Source organism: Leptodactylus fuscus, chromosome 8, assembly GCF_031893055.1.
Source record: "Leptodactylus fuscus isolate aLepFus1 chromosome 8, aLepFus1.hap2, whole genome shotgun sequence".
NCBI classification, from domain to species: domain Eukaryota; kingdom Metazoa; phylum Chordata; class Amphibia; order Anura; family Leptodactylidae; genus Leptodactylus; species Leptodactylus fuscus.
In genome coordinates, this window is record NC_134272.1 from 13,244,953 (window position 1) to 13,263,045 (window position 18,093).

At 37.3% G+C, this 18,093-nt stretch overlaps 2 protein-coding genes across 2 annotated transcripts in view; both read right to left on the reverse strand.

Annotated features, from left to right (window-relative positions):
• Positions 1-3,939: 3,939 nt before the first annotated feature.
• Positions 3,940-5,946, reverse strand: LOC142217106 (mesothelin-like protein). The gene is made up of 4 exons (XM_075285298.1): positions 5,775-5,946; positions 5,511-5,605; positions 4,128-4,298; positions 3,940-3,969 (listed from the first exon to the last, which is right to left on the reverse strand). The coding sequence occupies exons 1-4, from the start codon at positions 5,944-5,946 to the stop codon at positions 3,940-3,942; spliced, it is 468 nt and encodes a 155-aa protein (XP_075141399.1).
• Positions 5,947-7,438: 1,492 nt separating this feature from the next.
• LOC142217107 (uncharacterized) overlaps positions 7,439-18,093 on the reverse strand; it is a 37,530-nt gene continuing 26,875 nt past the window's right edge. The window contains exons 39-56 of the mRNA XM_075285299.1: positions 16,507-16,653; positions 16,209-16,417; positions 15,957-16,063; positions 14,145-14,263; positions 13,223-13,347; positions 12,719-12,851; positions 12,372-12,587; positions 12,109-12,276; positions 10,758-10,895; positions 10,623-10,672; positions 10,267-10,387; positions 10,099-10,184; positions 9,472-9,595; positions 9,163-9,347; positions 8,785-8,875; positions 8,569-8,689; positions 7,516-7,700; positions 7,439-7,447 (exon numbers count right to left, since the gene is read on the reverse strand). Coding sequence (XP_075141400.1) covers positions 7,439-7,447; positions 7,516-7,700; positions 8,569-8,689; positions 8,785-8,875; positions 9,163-9,347; positions 9,472-9,595; positions 10,099-10,184; positions 10,267-10,387; positions 10,623-10,672; positions 10,758-10,895; positions 12,109-12,276; positions 12,372-12,587; positions 12,719-12,851; positions 13,223-13,347; positions 14,145-14,263; positions 15,957-16,063; positions 16,209-16,417; positions 16,507-16,653 — 2,334 coding nt within the window. The remainder of the gene's footprint in view (positions 7,448-7,515; positions 7,701-8,568; positions 8,690-8,784; positions 8,876-9,162; positions 9,348-9,471; positions 9,596-10,098; positions 10,185-10,266; positions 10,388-10,622; positions 10,673-10,757; positions 10,896-12,108; positions 12,277-12,371; positions 12,588-12,718; positions 12,852-13,222; positions 13,348-14,144; positions 14,264-15,956; positions 16,064-16,208; positions 16,418-16,506; positions 16,654-18,093) is intronic.

The window sequence follows — 18,093 nt, forward strand, 5'->3', positions numbered from 1 at the left end:
CCATTAGCAAGGCTTAATCCACTTATTCTGTGTTAAAAATTAAATATAGGAATGACATATCGTGAGTTTTTCATGTTCAGGAAATATCTTGGAAGGTTTTTTTCTTATCTCAAAGAGATTGTATATTTTCTATAATGGCTTTATATAGCATATGCTTGGAACTTACATGGCTTGATAGGAATCACAGGTGATGTTTATTGGCAAGAGCCGAAGAATGGTTTGATTGAAATTCGCAATCAAAACAGTCAAGTCGGTCTCAAACAAAACTTTCCATTCTTTCATGGTATAATTAGAGAAGCTGGACTGCAGTTGCTGAAGCTCCACAGCCAAAAGAGTTTTCTTTACTGTGTCTATCTGCTCCCGAGACAGATTTGCCTAAAGAAATAATAGAGTATTTTACTAAGATTTCTTGACAAATATATTCAACTAAAATTGGCACCCTAGTAGAAATGTTTTGTGATCCTGTAAATTGATTTTAGGACTATGTCTAAGTCTTAGTTATCTTTAAGTTGATACACATCAGTCTGAGGATTACAATAACTTACCTTTTCTGCTGCAGATGACAGAGCGATCACAAAGGCTGTTACATTTTCTGGCTTCACCTTACTTAGATAGGAAACAAGCAACGTTTCATTCTGTAGAACATCTGTCCTGGTCACAAAGTCAGCTATGACATTTATTGTGGTGGCATTCTGGAAAGCAAATTCACTGTCATAAATCAGTCTTGAAATGTTGAAAAGGAGTATGTCTCAGCATACTAGGCAATACATATTGTAGGGAAGGTAGCACGGTATCAGCATTAGTGCAGACCCATCCAGTCAGGAACAGGAACACAAAAATTGTAGCAAAAAGGTTTATGTAAAAAAAAACCGAGCAAAATAAATATACCTTACATCAGGTTCAAAAGAGCAAAATAAAATACAGCCTTAACTTCAGGTAAAAGAATGTGAAAAAATCCCTGCTCGTCTGAGCACTACTTTCACAATAAGTACTAACTGTATAAGTGGTTTTCTACCAGCCACACAAATCAACAAAAAGAACACAGTACAGTCTTATGAGATTAACAGTGTCAGGACAGACCCACACATGTTCTCTTGCTCTTAGGATCTGCCCTGAAGTGCAGGCTCTGCAGCCTTTTATAGCCCATTAACAAGCCTTGGACCCATACCTGGGCTGAAGCCTATACAATACTCGCACTGGACCACACGTATGTCAGAAATTTGGGGGAGATATACCGTGACTCCAGTACTCTGCCTGTCACTTTCTGACAATATAGTGTTGTTGATAATTTCCTCATTGGAGACACAGTAGAATGTGATATTTTATGAAGGACTGATGCTAGGTTCATACCTGCGTTCGGGTCTCCGTTCCGTGCTTTCCGTCTTCTGCATGCAAAAAGACGGAAAGCACAGACCGGGTCCGGCCGTGAGCGGCGGTGAGCGTTTTATGCTCTCCGCCGCGAAACCGTTTTTTTAAAATCCGGACACAGAGTACTGCATGTCAGACTCTGTGTCCGGATTAAAAAAAACCAGTTTCGCGGCGGAGAGCATAAAACGCTCACCGCCTCTCACGGCCGGACAGCTTTCTCACCCATTCAAATGAATGGGTGAGAAAGACTCCTGCAGGTTTCCGTCTCCTGCTCTGTTTTATGCAGGAAACGGAAACCTGCATAACGGAGTGCCGGGCACAGATGTGAACGAACCCTGAGGAAGTATTAAACATCCTTATTTTTTTTACCTGGACCATGAAATTAATAAAAGGTACTGTGTCTGACAAAACATTGAAAGGAATATTTCACAAAACTATGCAAACGAAAAGAATTTTTATCATTAACAACCAATCACATTGGTGCTTGAATTTTACTAAAGCAATCACAAGAATTAAAACTTAGCTCTGATTGTTTTTTTGTTTTTTTTGGATAACAAAGACAGTGTTATTTTTAGACAGTTGAGATGAATGAGGCCCAATTGGTTCTATTTCTATGCTACCTTTGTATATCATCCTTGTGGAGATAGAATTGCTTATATGGAATGAAAACATTTAAACAACATAATCCCATAATTCTTTTTTTTTTTTGTTTTGCTATCCTGTTTGACCTGTGGAAAACAAGTATTGATGGGGACCCTAAATAATTATTTCAAACGGAAAGATGTGAGAATATGGAGAAACATTTTCCTAGTCAACTTTCAAATATTTGGACTTTCACCTACCTGTGTAAGGTTTTTATTGAAATTGATCAAGTCTGTGGATGTGGAATATTTAAAAAAGTAGCCTAAATTGATCTGAGTCCAAGTTTGGTAGTCAGAAGCTCCACATGCAGTACCTTTAAATGACAAAAAGGGACAAAACTCTCCTTGTTAGAAGTCAATTATGATATTGTGTAAAAAGAAGAATAAAATCATTTATGGAAGATTTTCTATCTGCATCTTGATAGTTTACCCAGCTCACCAGGAGTCTTACCTGTGGATTGTAACTGTTGGGTGAAATATCTCTTGATGAATTCATTGTAGATCTGTCTCCCGACCTCGTCACTCAGCGTGCCATTAGCAAGGCTTAATCCACTTATTCTGTGTTAAAATAAAATATAGGAATGACATATCTTGAGTTTATCATGTCGAGGAACTGTCTTAGAAGGTTGCTTTTTATTTCAATTATTAGGAATGAGATGGTATATCTCCTACATTATCTTTATATAGCATATGCTTGGAACTTACATGGCTTGATAGGAATCACAGGTGATGTTTATTGGCAAGAGCCGAAGAATGGTTTGATCAAAATTCTCAATCAAGACAGTCAAGTCGGTCTCAAACAAAACTTGCCATTGTTTACTGGTATAATTAGAGAAGCTGAACTGAAGTTGCTGAAGCTCCACAGCCAAAAGAGTTTTCTTTACTGTGTCTACCTGGTCCCGAGACAGATTTGCCTAAAGAAATGAGTATTTTACTAAGATTTCTTGAAATTAATCCAACCAAATTTGGCAGCCCAGTAGAAATGTTTTCTTAACCTGTAAAATGATCTTAGAACTATGAAAGTCTTAGCCATCTTTAAGTTCATACATATCAGTGTGAGGATTACAATTATTTACCTTTTGTGCAGCGGATGATAGAGAAGTCACAAAGGCTGTGACATTTTCTGGCTTCACCATACTTAGATAGTAAACAAGTAACGTTTCATTCTGTAGAACATCTGTCCTGGTCACAAATTCAGCTATAACATTTAGTGTGGTGGAATTCTGTAAAGCAAATTCACAGTCAGAAATCAGCCTTGGAATATTGAAAGGAGTATGTGTCGGCAATATTAGAATGAGATATTTCGTGAAGGACTGAGGAAGGACTAAACCATCCTTATTTCCCTGGGCCATGAAATTATTGAAAGGAACACAGAAAGGAACATTTCACAAAACTGCCAAAACGAAAAAAAAATCTTTGTTATCTTTAATAGCCAATCTTATCAGGGCTAGAATTTTACTAAAACAGTTGGAGGAATAAAAATTTAGCTTTTTTTAGGGCAAGAAAAACAGTGTTATATTTAGACAGTTGATTAATTAAACTTCTATATAAATATTAATAAAAATATCAATATTTTCCTCTTTGCACACTCTGTTTTTATAGTTTGTGATTTTTGTTTTCTTTGACAATAGATCACATACATACATATTTTCCAATGATGTCTATTTAGACAGAATAGACATTTGCCTGCCAGTCACAACCTCTTCCAAAATTATGATGGTGACCCATTCTGTGTAATAGAATAGGCTTATTCTGTTTGATTAGGAACTTTTTCTCTTTTGAAGCCAGTTTTTGGTTAGATCAGTTTTATCACCTTGTATCTGGCAATAATAAAATAATAAGAGGTATGTTTTTGTTTTTTTTTTGTTTTTTAAATCTTAGTATTTTATTGTATATGGTGCACCGACCATAATAAATGTAAACTATAAGGTTACTCCAGGACTTTCATTTCACGGTAATCCTGTGGACATAAATTTACCTTCATGCATTTAAATCTGACAAACCTGTAGCTTGTTGAAATCAGATGTGGATCTCTAAATTTTATTTGAAAAATAAAGGTAAGAGAACATGAAGGCTTATATTAGTGGTGATATTCAACAAATTTAGGCTATTACTCACCTGAGTAGGTATTGTCTCATTTACTCCACTAGTTGCATTAAGTCCCAGTTCTTTGATCTCTGTTTGTGTATGTACCGACACCCAGGCTTGCACTACAGCACTGCTGGATATTGTGTTGATGTCGAGGATGTTACTTCCAAGGAGATCTCTAATAATTGTTGCCCCTAATTTCTATCCGGCAATGAGAATAAAATTGTATTAATACTTAGATTTTTGGAAATATATGAAAATGATAAACACAGGTCCATTGAATGCAGGAACTTTTTATGGTTACAAAATCAGACGTGATTTCCTTATTGTGGCCAGGTTAACTTCTGATACATGTAGATTTCCTGCCTGATAACCTGTGTGCAATAAGGAAATCATGGCTGGGTTTTTGACAAGTGCCAGACCGAAAGTTCTTGTATTTTTGTTTTTGTGTGTCTATGACTGGTCAGATACCCATTCATGATTTCCTTATTGTAGCCAGGGACACTACATGTATGAAATGATAACCCGACCACAATAAGGGAATCATGTCTGATTTTGTGACCCTAGAAAGTTCTTGTATTCATGGTAAACTGCATTGACAACTGTTGAAGACAACAGACAGTCACTACTAAGATTGTTAGAGAAAATTGTTAAAATTCTGCAAAATTAGTTATATTTGTAAATTTGTTTAGCTTTTAATTGTCCAGAAATTTCAGTATGGATATGTTATAGTTATAGACATTCTGTATTATACCTAGACAGAAAATGCCAGCGTTTCCATAAGTATAACTGATATGTTGCGTTTTACAAAAAGGCATCAATTTTTGAAATTTCAACATTTCTGCTGCAGATTTTTATCTGCAGTGTGTGGATGGGATTATCCAGAATCCTATCCACTTCACAAGTACTATAACATGCAGCCAAAATACTGCATATTTGCAACGGGAGGGGGGGGGGCCCAACCTTAAGTTGGCTTTCTTTGTGTCATAATTTTGCACCAAAATTATTTGGTTTGCATTGCTCTATCTCTAGCCACACCTCTTTTTTGACCACCTAAATCCTGTTCCTGGTAATCTACATTTCTTTGTCAGATACTAAAGTTTATGAAATACAACTAGATATGAGGGAATTTATTGAAGTTAAGACTCCATTATTCTTTTGTTCTATCTATGTCCACATGATGTAATCTTTTGCTGATTCTGAGGTGGATTCTGCCTCAAAATCAGCTTCACATTCTGCCCCTAAACTACTTCCCATTGGTATCAATGAGAGGTAGAGATTAGAGTACGACCCTGTAAATATACTGGTGTAAATTAGAACTGAAATTTGTATCAGTCCCACGCTGTCATAGATTTCAGTTCTGTCACAGGGACAAATATTTTTCATTCTATACATTTACATATATACATTTACCTTAACCACATCTGGATTCAGTCCTGTGAATGTAATCAGGTCCATTTCTGGGAAACCTTTGGCATAAAGTAGTAGATCCTCAAATTTTGCACCCCCTGCAGAAGAAAATAGTGGCAATGATATTTTGAGTGGAGATTAATAACAGTAAGACACTGAAGAAAGAATGTCCATCCCAAGTCCCAATCTTTCTCTGCATAACAATTGCTGGTTCCATAGGTAGTCCAATAGTCAAAGGATTTGCAAACATCCAACACTATGTCTTACCTATCACTGGGCTTATTATCTGGAAGTAAGCATTAGAAGATTTGTTAAAAGATGAGTAGGCTGTCGTCATCATGCTGTAGAGAAGGTCTTTCTGTGCTTGAGTGCAAGTGGATGTATCCAGGGGTTTGCTAGAATTTCTAAAATCAAAAGTAATGATTTTACATCCATTCATTTCTACAAACAATATATATATATATTTTTTAATCAAAGTAGTTATAGCAATAGTATTGATTGCAAATGAGACTTAATCAGATAGATGTACAGTACTAATTGCATGTTATAGGGCCAGTTGAATAATAAAGAAAAAAAAACAGAAGCATATTGAAAATTATACATTAAGCTAACAAAACAATCACTTATCAAGTCAACAAAATGTGTCACTTATGTGATGATTGAAGGAAGGGACCAGCAGGCAGATACTTACAGAAATTCGTTATCAGTAATTTTTTGGATTAGGGTCTCATTTAAGTCACAAATATAGGGAGCCAAGACAGTGAGTGCTGTTCCGTCTAATGATGCATTTGGAGAATGTAGATATTGTGTCACCAAGGCATTTATCTGTAAGTAATGTAGCCACAGTATTAGAAAACAGTAACAAAATACTGGAGGTTAATTTCTAGTCTACAGTCTACATATATCAAATTATTATTCTAAGATCAAGTCCATACACAAAAGTAGTAGGACCTTTCATCAGATTGGGCACAGGCAGTTCTATATAGTGCTGGAAAGCCAACAGTGCGCTGAATTCAGCGCACTTTCAGCTTTCCCGATCTGTGCCCCAGGTAAAGCGCTATCGGTCCCGGTACCGTAGCGCTTTACAGTCTGAAGGGAGTTTCTGACAGTTAGCCAGGTACGTCCTTCTCCACAGCAGCGCCTATAGTGCTCACACTCTACAGCGTGATAGGCGCTGCTGTGGAGAAGGACGTACCTGGCTAACTGTCAGAAACGCCCTTCTGACTCTAATGTGCTACGGTACCGGGACCGATAGCGCCTTACCCGGGGCACTGATCGAGAAAGCCGACAGTGCGCTGAATTCAGGGCACTGTCGGCTTTCCAGCAGTATATAGAACTGCCTGTGCCCAATCTGATGAAAGGTCCTCTTTAAGTAGTGCACTGGTTTCAGACACTCATGACTACAGTAGTAAATTTCAGTATTTGTAAAGTGGAGAAGAGAGAGCACAGGCTTTTTGAATATCTGTTGTAGCTGTACTAACAAGAATTTAATAAGTCCTGTAGGTACATGTCAACAGTCCCTATACCACATGCTGTCTACAGCTAAAAAATATATACAGTAGTTTTCTCCTTCTCTTACCTTTGAGTCATTAGTTTTCCAGGATGCACCTTCTAGAAGAGCTTCTAAAGTGTCCACTGTTGTGATGTTCCATTGACTGATTTCCTCCATGTTATACATCATGGCAATGTTGCCTATTTGTAAGAGATATGGCTCTGGTACAGCAATAGGAAAGATCTGTTGGGGGAAAACAAGGTACTTGATCTAGAGATGTCAATATTTCATAACTCAATATTCTAATGCTTATTTCTGTTTCCCACAGACTTATTTTTCCAATGAAAGCTGTCTAAATCTGTATGCATTGTGTTCCCCCCAGTGGTAGTTACCGGCGGCCAGAAATTGATTTGGAGCTTTATATCAAGCTAAAGTGCTTTTAGTCTCCCTGTATGCCAATGAGTGGTGTGCTTCTTACTAAATACAAAAATTATTACTTATAATTAAGCATCTTACCGTATCCAGTTTATTTTTGAGCACTTGAAGTTGGTCATTATCGAAGGCCAGTCTTCCAAGTATTTCTAAGTTTTCTTTTAATGTTGTATTACTGAGACATTCATCTAGTTGTGTGGCAGTGTAGGTGGCAACGATATACTCCTGCTGCTTGGTGATCATATCTGTAGTAAGCTCTTCACAATACGCTGTACAGAGACATAATATATGGAAAGCTTTATCATAGTCATGTGTAGACCACCAAATACTATTGCACTGTTGACCTTTTTTTCTTGTAAAATAACTAGAGAATTACACCTAACATTCTTAGGGGAGTACATGGGGTAAATATGATTCTATGTTTGCCACTACAATCCAGTCATAACACCTGACTATATCTCACTCCATACTTTTATGAGAGAGATGGAGAAATGACCATTTAACTGGTTCCCAAATAGTCATACTTGAGGGAGAAGAACTGATTTATTCTTCTTATAAGTACATGGAATGAACCAGAGAAAATTCTCATTTATAGGTCCCATGCCAACTACAGGGATGTTATTATGACAGGTACTCCCATGTTTGTCATACTAAATGTCAAGTAATGTAAAGGGATGCATTTGTGGATTCTGGAACATGTAGGCGTAGGCTCCCAACCCGTGACCAATATCTTAAAGATGGATATCACATAAGCTTGTGCAAACGATAATTCTCTTTATTGATCACAAGTGTAGTCATGGTAGAGCACAAGAGGCTGAGGAAGGTCTTGACTATAGACCGAAAAACATTTTGCTCTACCATGACTACACTTGTGATTAATAAAGAGAATTATCATTTGCACATCCTGGTGTGACGTCCATCTTTTAAAAAAATTCTAAGTGATATTACATTTTTATACTTCCAGTGCACTGAATTTAAGAAGGTTGTGCAACCTAAAATGAAAGTCTGCCAAAAACATTTTGAGTCCTGCTTGCACCCCCCATACATTGTTATTATAGAGATTATTTGCAGGGGAAGCAGTCAGTCAGATCTCTCCCAGGAATTTACATATTTGCAAAGTTATGCTTTACAACATACAAGCTGCTCGAGTGATGAGTCTTGCTGGAACCTTCAGTTGACTCATCACAGATGTGAACACCGTCTTATATTGAATCTTAATGACCGTCAGGAATCCTGGGAAGAACTGTCTCTTTACAGCCTGCAATGTAAAATCAGTGTTCAGTCAGTTCAGTGTTTGTCCCACAGATTATCGTACTTTGTACAGTATGGTGGAGAATTTACAATTAGTATTACCGTGTTAATCAGCCTAAGGGTGCTGCTGTCAATAGTGCTGAAAAGGGTTCCAATTTTTTTCAAAGTTGAGACAGACCAGGTAGTTGGACCACTGAAGAAAAGAAACATACTCTTTGAGCTCGGATAGGGTTTCTAGTTATCAATCCCTTAATATAATTTTTTTTCACTCAGTACTTAAACTGGTGGATACCCCTCTACAGTTAGTAGACCTGTACGTCTGTAATCAGAGATCTTGGATGTGGAGAGAGATGGAGATCTCTAGGCTATAATCCATAGGATCATGGTACTTTATGTCCTTTATGTCTTGCAATCATTGGAGGTATCAGCTCACAGACTCCTAATGACAACGTATAGCTATGGTTTTATATTCATACATACCCATATATGGCTTTCAGTTTCAGTAAGATAGCTGACTTTTGCGAATCAGTAAAAGAAGAGCAGGATTGAAGGGCTTGTAACACATAGGAATCGGAATTATTAATTTCTTGGGCTGTCAGGTCACAGACAAGGCTGCCCAATGTCTGTAGGGTGTCCTTGGTAATAATACTTGCACTCCCAATATTCTGCAGACAGAAGAACCAGCATTACTCAACATTATTGGTGTCTGTTGGTGTTAACCATACAACCCTCTTCCTTTTAGAAACAATACCTCATTAATAATCCACATCATAATATTAATGGCCTTACCAGACAGGTTCTTGCACTGTTCAGTAGAGCTACTCTCTTTGCAGATCCCTGGGCCAACAGGTTAATATTGGCCTGTCCTACACGTGTGAAATATTCCTTACATTGGGATGATGCAGTATAAGGTCTAAAAAGGAAATAAACATTAGCTTTATAGTGAGAGTACCTTCACGTATACATTGACATTATTAATGTTAGAATCACTGATGTGAATGTTGAAGTCTGTAGGCATAACTTTCGTCCCAAAGGAAGATGTTATTCATCTTTGTATTATCTTTTAATACACTACTGAATTCAGCTAGACCTTCTCTTCCTTTGATCACCTTTTAACACTATTTTGTTGTTAGATCCAACATTATTTGGCAACTAACTTCTTTATTTTTAAAGTAGGTTTGTCATAAAGATGTTTCAATGTACTATAAAGTCTCTATAAGGGATAAAAATGTAATAAGATCCAACATTTTGTGCTGATTTCTTAATATGGCATGTGGGTTGGTTTTAGTTTTGAAGTCTTTAGTTAGTGACCATTGAAATGCATGAAGGTTACAAAATAATTTCCATGTTCTCCAATAAATAATTGCAATGAGTCAGCTTCTGGTCACTTGATATTATTAATGATAAAGTACTTACCCTAAGTACAGAAGAACATCACTGGAATAGCTTGTGAAATCTGCTTGAGCTCCGTTTGTTGTAAGTTTCTTGGACAAGCAGTTTAGCTACAATAGATATAGTGTTACCATGAGGCCATCTTCACTGCATTGTCAGTGTTCTACATCTTATTGTCATTGTCTCACTTACCTGGCTGCTCCCTAAGTTCACAGATTTTCCGGTCATAGATTTAATGAGACTGACAAACTGAGCATCATTTAGATTCTTTGCAGCTCCGCATGTAAAACCTTGCAGGACGTTAGAAGATAACCTAGAAAAGAAATAATCTGTATGACCCATCTGCTGACTGAAGCCCTCCCTCCACCCCATCTTCTCAGGATAGAAGAACTTGGACTGGGCGACTGGGAAGGGAGAGATGCAAATAAACAGTAATATGTTCCATTATGGCAATTGAAAAGGTTGTTTGTTATATTCAAGTAGAATAACTGTTTCAAATAAACAATAGATATGTTATTTTAAAGTTTTTTATTTATTTAATTACTTACATGGAGTAGTCTGTAACTTGGATAAGAACTATCTGGAAAAACACCTGAGCCTGAAGGAAAATTATATATTAGACTAAAATGATATATGAAGTTAAAACATTAATAGTAGTTTATGTAGGTGTAAGGGTTGCATACCTGGCTGGCCTTCCATTTCATTTGGTTTATTACACTGATATTAAAAGTGGGTGTTATCAGTTTTGATGCAGGGATATTACTGGCTAGGTTGGCTGGTACAGACTGGAAGATACTCTGCGTTGAGCTGACCTGAATCACCTATAGAAGACATAGATATGTTATATAATAGAATTATGTTCAAACTAGTATCACCTCTCCAACAGAACAACAGAGAGGTGGACTGGTAAAATAATGGTAACGCACGGAGTCTCATGAACCCCATTGACTATAATGTGTCTGTCGTTTTTAAACTGAAACCAGTGGAAGAAAAAGTTATTTGTTTATTATGAAGAATATTGAACTGTATAATATAATTTTTAGCAAAGTTTCATATAAAATTCTGATAGTGGTCCACACCACATCAGCCACTAGTTTTCCATGATTTTGTTTTCTTTTGGAAGAAATAAAAAGTGACTTGTCTGTTGCATTGCTTTTGAGGGAAGAATACATCTCCAAAAGTTCACACCACTCATGGAGAAAGGAGGAAAGGTCCAACTTGAGAAGGGAACTTTCTCTCAATGTTTGACTGAACCCAGTGAGCTTCCTCCATATGCATTCCGTGTGTGAACACTTCTGCGCAGCATTCCGCTCCAGAGTAGGTCCGAAGAATGGGCCTAATCAGGAAGGAGACTCAGGCCACAAACGCTGTGGCTGAGTCAGCCGCGAAATCTGCGGCAAGATAGGGCAGCTCACTTCTTTTTTCCCCTACTAGCTAGCGGAAAAAAGAAGCGAGCGGCTCCCATTGAAGTCGATGGGAGCAGTTTTTGGAGGCAGATTCTATGCCAAAATCTGCTCCAAAAACTCTGTGTGAACATACCCTAAGTCTATCAGGAAGGCTGCCTTCCTATGAGATCCATATCCTGTTACTATACAGTTTCAGTTATGAATAACAACTAGATATAGATAAGTATACAGATAGCACGATCCTTATGATGTGGTGCCCGGAATTTGCTTAACGTTATGTTCACACTACCATTGTTAATGCCATTGACATTAACTATTGCAGAGTAACTGACACAAACAGACAGAGCCTCCTCCGTGTGTGTCCATTCCCATTGACACTAATTTAAACAACATAATGGACATTATCTTTCTTCTTGTGTGTTTACTTTTGTAACAAAATATTAAGTCCTGCACAACTTTTTTTCCGTTAGAAAATTTTTAAAAAAACCATTTTCTACATTGGAGTAAATGCAGACAGACACCAGACGGATGTTCATGATGCTGAAATATGGACGTAGAAAGACACCATCAGATAACCATATTGGGAAAATACAATGCAGTTGGGATTTGTCTCAACATGGTAACCCACCTTCAGGATAAATCTTTGTTGTAGTGCAACTGGGGCTTGCTCCATGTAGGTAGTAAATGATGAAATAGCAGTCAAATGTAGGATGTCTTTGGAAGTCAAGCTGTCTATCTTAGAAGATGGTAGTCCAATAATTAGGCTGCCAAGATTCTCCAAGTTCTTAGCAGTGATCTACAAGTAAAAGACATATCTCACATGTTAGTCTAGACATACAGTACATGCATATCTTTTTTTCCAACATCTATAGACATACTTGTCTATCTTACCTGATAATTAACTTCTATCAGTTTGGTAACTATGACGGATGCCTGAGTGATACTCCAGCCAGTAATAGCCGATAAAGTGCTTATGCTATTCATTATGACCGTGCCATTTCTGATCTGTAATATTGTGGAGGTCGGAAGTCCAACAGCCAGAGAGCCAAGTGATGTTAGGACTTCTGATGTGATCTCTGATACAGAAGATAGGAGACCAGACAATGCCTACAAAGGACATATTGTAAGTAAGTGTCACCAAGGACCCACATAAATATTGAGTTGGCCACCAATGACCCTTCATAGCAGCGTGCCAGTTGTGTGATGATAAATAAGATCAGTGTGACTGAAGCACTTACTTCTTGGTTCACAGTATAGCTGCTGCTGTAGTTACATGTCTTCAGGAGGTTCAGTGTAGCCATAGCTTGGGCATCAGTAATTCCGTCAATATTCAAATTAGCAATTGCATAACATAGTACATTTGGAGGAATGCTGCAAATAAGGAAATAAAATGTTATTTTATATAATTTACTTACAGAAGTATGGTAACGGAGAACATAAAATCTTTGTTGTTGTTGTTTCCTGATACATAATAGGAGTTACATCCAAGTACAAAAAGCTGGTTAGCTTGATTCAAAGAAGACAACTTAACCCCTAGAATCGTATACAAAGAAGTAAAGCAAAGAAATGTCTTCATATACACGTATATAGATGTAAACATGCTGTGTGATTAAACACAGTTATCCAAAGACACTAACTGTGGGTGCTACTTTTCATCACCATGTAATACTTATGCTATTACAGTAACATATTGCAGCATTTTTGCCTGGTCTTTATAGACATTTTGATGGAACGTTACATACTTATCTAGTGAATAGCTTGAATTCTGTGTGGTCAGTAACTGTGCATAGTACACTAGCAGGTCTTCAGTAAGATTTAATGTTTTAACCAAAGCCAATGTCTTGTTGTCCACCGAAAACTGCTGTAACTGTTAAAGACATAATAATAAGGGGAGTGAAGGCATGTTCAATAATATGTTTTGATATTATTTACTATTTCAGCTTTCTGATGTTAATGATAACTGAAGTAAACACTATGAGTAAGCATTGACATCAGTGTAGGCATATGGCTGGTATACAAACACCAATTGTGATACCCCCCACCCATTACTATTATAAAAACCTTTGGCAAATGTTAATATGAAAGAAACATTACAACCGGATAGCTTAAAGGCAGCCTACAACCTTTCCCAAGAATGTTCACCTGCTACCAACACATTTCAGAGACAAACAACATATCTTGTTATGTATGTCACCTTTAAAGATTTGGAGTAGAAAAATTTTGACATCTTATGTAAATGAGACAGGTGGTGCACTGGGTTGGATGGGTGATGTCTTAGGAGGATCAGTGGGAGAATCAAATTTTACTGCACAGGGAGGAGATAGTATGGGTCTGAGTGCCAAGAACAGTGCTTCAGAGAGATGAAGGTCCGCCCCCAGTGCATCAACTGCCTCATTTTCATAAGACTTCAATGTTGTATTTCTCTAGATCTATAAAAGTGACATACATAATGTATGTATGTTCTTTATCAGTTTAATGTGCTATATAACACGGTGATGTGAGTTGAATATTTTTGGGGGAGGTGGTAGACTCCCTTTAATTTCTATCCAATATCAGGCATTGATTATGTCATTAACACCTTAGCTTTTTGGTGGATGCCACTGAGGTGATTCCCAAGGATACAAAAGACATTCACTAACTCCTAATATTAATGGTCATACTTACCAGTGCTTCGTTGCTGCTAAAGGACCTGAGATCATCAGCACTGCAAAAGGTCAGATAAACGTCCAAGTTGTCAACAATCCATGAATTGCTACCATTTGTATAGCATTTTGGTGTGGGATCTAAAAAAAACAAGCGTAAGCAATTAGTAAAATGTTGAAGCTCTTAAGCTAGAATTTGCACTGAAAGAGTTGCTTCTGTGATTAAATTATGTTAAGTACTTCTTTGCAGTTGGTTGGAAACGATAATCCCAGTTTTATTATTGAAAATATACCCAGCAGAACAGCCTTAATTTATCTTTTCAGTACGTAGTCTTTGCTCTGTACATAAACTGTAATAAAATGCCAATCCATTCAAAAACAGTATCTACTAATCCTAGACATGGTGTTGTTCAAGTTGTGAAATGTAAATCTCACTGATGCTGCAGTCTCATAAATGAAGTTTGGAGCGATTCACAAGATGGTTTAGAGTAAATAAACAAATGGCGCTCTTTTATTTGAAATTGGTTGTCAATACTGATTTATCAATGTAGGAGATGAGGCTCTCCTAAAATCACCAGTTTTTAGTGAACAGATGTTCGCAAAATCGATGTATGTTGGTGTGAGACGCACTCTACAGATAATAAGTGGAATTAGGGTCCCAAGCCATAGATCCAATAAAATACGGATTCCACTCCAGATAAGCATTCTTTATCATTTTTTATTCTGTTCGCACATGTGATATGGTAGTGTGTTGCAACAATAGCGACATTTCGGTTGACATATTTTTTCTGGGCTTATCACTACCGAGAGTTTATATTACTATTAAAAGTTTTGTTGTAGGTGATCACCTTTTTGGACTTATTTTGGCCGTTATGGTGCTTCTCTATTTCCTTATACAGTATTGCTGTTCTGGATATATCACATGAGTACTCACCTCCCGCCATGCCTCCGTTTCCATCGCCAGAAGCTGCACTCCTTTGTTACAAGTCCTGTGCTGTCTGTGCCTGGTAACAGCTGCAGTCTCAGTGGTGACCTTTTCACAATTGGCATGTGACTGCTATGAAGTGCCAATTGTGAAGAGGTGACAACAAAGTTTTCTTATTGATTAGAGCCTTCTTGACATTGGCTGTACTATTACGGCAGCTGCTGCCTCTTTAAGGATAGCGACCACTTTGCTACAGAGCAGTGTCTGTAGCCACCAGTTTTCCGGTATAATGTACATTGAAGAACCAGAACTGTCAGTGACTGACTGCTGCACCCCAAGTGAGAGAAAGATATTGAAGGTCCTTCCTCCCAACTGCGGTGAGGCTGTATAGTCAACATCAGGCTAAGCGAAGATGTTTGTCACCTAGAATACCTCACTGCCACTTTGAAAAATAAACTTGAGGCATTCAATTCTATCTGAACCCCCTGGGATACATACCATGTATTGCAAGGCTTCTGACCTTATTTTATATTATTTTTCGCAAAGTTTTGGATTTGGGTTGGAACGTAAAAAAAATCTATATGAATTTGGTATCCACAATACTGCAATGATCCATAGAATACAGAAGACATGTCATACTGATTGTACAGTCAAAGCTGTAAAAACAGAGCCCGTAAGAAAGTCGCACAAACACAGTTGTTCTCCAGTTCTCTTTCATTTTGAATTCTTTTCCAGCTTCACTGTACATAGTATAGATTATGAAATGGTATCACTACGAAGAGCCCTTATATGGCTCTTTGAATGGAAAAATACCAAAGTTATGGGGTTTGGAAGACAGAGAATCAAAAAAGGAAAAATGCCTGTGGCGGGAAGAGGTTAAATATTGTAATCAAATATTGAGTTTCCTACCTTCGGATGATACTTTGCTAGTTAGGTATGTCTTGAGAAAATAATTGTAAATATCACTCTTTGTAGCCTCACTCAGTGTCTTGAAAACAAGGCTGAACTCTTGAACTCTGTCACAAATGAAATTAGAAAAATATATAATGTAAATCTATCACACAATAGAAACATAGATATGAATGCATTTGCTTTTTTTAAAAAATAAAAACATTGAAAAAATTGTATAACTTTTAAAATCTGTCAATGCTTAATACTTACATTGTTTGATAGGAATCACAGGTAATGTATATTGGCAAAAGCTGAAGAAGGGATTGATTAAAATATTTGATTAAGACAGTCAAGTCAGTTTCAAACAAAACCTTCCATTCTTTAGTGGTATAAATAGAGAAGTTGGACTGAAGTTTCTGAAGCGCCACAGCCAAAAGAGTTTCTTTTACTGTGTCCACCTGCTCCCGAGACAGATTTCCCTATAAAAGAAGATTAGATGATGAAAACTCAAACTATAAAAGTCTTGGTCATCTTTAAATTTAGCAATTTAAGGATCAGAATTGTTTACCTGTATCGCTGCTAATGACAGAGCAGTCACAAACGCTGTGATATTTTTAACTTCCACCTTGCTTAGATAGAAAATGAGCAAGGTTTCATTCTGAAGAACATCTGTCTTTGTCACAAAGTCAGCCATAACATTAAGTGTGAGAGCATTCTGGAAAAGAAGAAATCATACTCAAAACTCAGCCTTCTAATTATTAAAGGAAATGGCTCAGTATAATTGATCATATAGATAACAAAATCAATAATTTCATGTTTGACAAAAATTGTCTTTGTTACCAATAGCGAGCATGTCTAAAAACAAATTCTTGTCTTTGAGACCTGTTGAAATCTACTACTGACAGATACCCAAAGTTTCCATTTGAAAAATAAGGCTCCATTCACACAGAGTAACGTTGGCGTTTTTTGTGCTTATTTTGTGCTTATTTTGGCACATAGTGCCGCGTATACGCTGCGTATACGCTGCGTTTGTGCCGTTCAACGCGACCACAAAATAGCGCGACGCAAACGCGGCGTATACGCGGCGTTTACACGCCCTTATGTGCCAAAATAAGCACAAAAAACGCCAACGTTACTCTGTGTGAATGGATCCTAAAGGTGTGAGAATATGGAGAACTATTTTCTGAATTCACCTTAACCACTTCCGGACCACCCATTGGGTTTTTATGTCCGGAAGGTGGCTGCCATGTTCTGCCAGGATACACCTGTACGTTCAAGCAGAAATCACCAGCTGAATAAAATTGTGCAGCTGCTGATACGGGGAGTCAGCTGTAACTTCAGCTGGAGCTCCCAGAGAGAAGGCAGGGAAGGATTATTACCTTCCTTGCCTTCTCGATTGCTGTGTATAGCACTCAATGAGTACTGTATACACAGCTATGGGCGCCATGATGATGTGGCCGCCCATCTTACAAGAGTTGCTGGGTCCCACAGGATCTCGATCAGCTCTTTAAGTCTTAAAACAGCATGGAGGAGGCTGTATTTCTCCTGCAACTGGGGCTAGATGTACCAGCCCCAGTTGCAGGGGAAATCAGCCTCCAGTAGAAAAAAGTGAACAGATGCCCCCAAAGATCTATTATCACTTTATGGGGACATAATGTTAAAAAAAAAAAATAGAAAAGTAAAAAATAAAAAGTAAATAAAATGCTTACAAAAATGAATAAAATAATATGACAAAACAACGCTGTTATTAAAGGTTATAGCCCCACCCCCGATGACACCATACAAAATAAAAATTTCTGTAATGGAGAGGAAAAACTATTTTATAAAGTATTTTAGTAGCACTTTGTGTTATTAAATAAAATTTTAAATAAAAAAAGGTGAAAAACAGACAGGATTTCCCTCCTATTTTGTTTATATTTTCCGGATATAAAAAAATAATTAAAACACATCCCAAAAAAAATCCCAACATAAAAATAAAGCCTTATGTGTCACCAAAAAAATATGCAGAAATAAATTGAATGACACATCTGAGAAAAATGTTACAGCCCTCAAAAGCTCACACACAAAAAACCTAAAATATGTCTGGTCCTGAACTAGAAATTAGCCCGGTACTGAAGTGGTTAACATATAACTCAAAATGTAAAAAAAACAATAT

What these genes read in the sequence shown, in the direction of transcription:
- LOC142217106 (XM_075285298.1), bottom strand. Translation starts at nt 5,946, where the DNA reads ATGAATGGATGTAAAATCATTACTTTTGATTTTAGAAATTCTAGCAAA. An exon ending in TGAATCCAGATGTGGTTAAG is followed by an intron (nt 4,299 to 5,510) that starts GTAAATGTATAT and finishes ATTGCCGGATAG; the next exon opens with AAATTAGGGGCAACAATTAT. An exon ending in ATGAGACAATACCTACTCAG is followed by an intron (nt 3,970 to 4,127) that starts GTGAGTAATAGC and finishes TTATGTCCACAG; the next exon opens with GATTACCGTGAAATGAAAGT.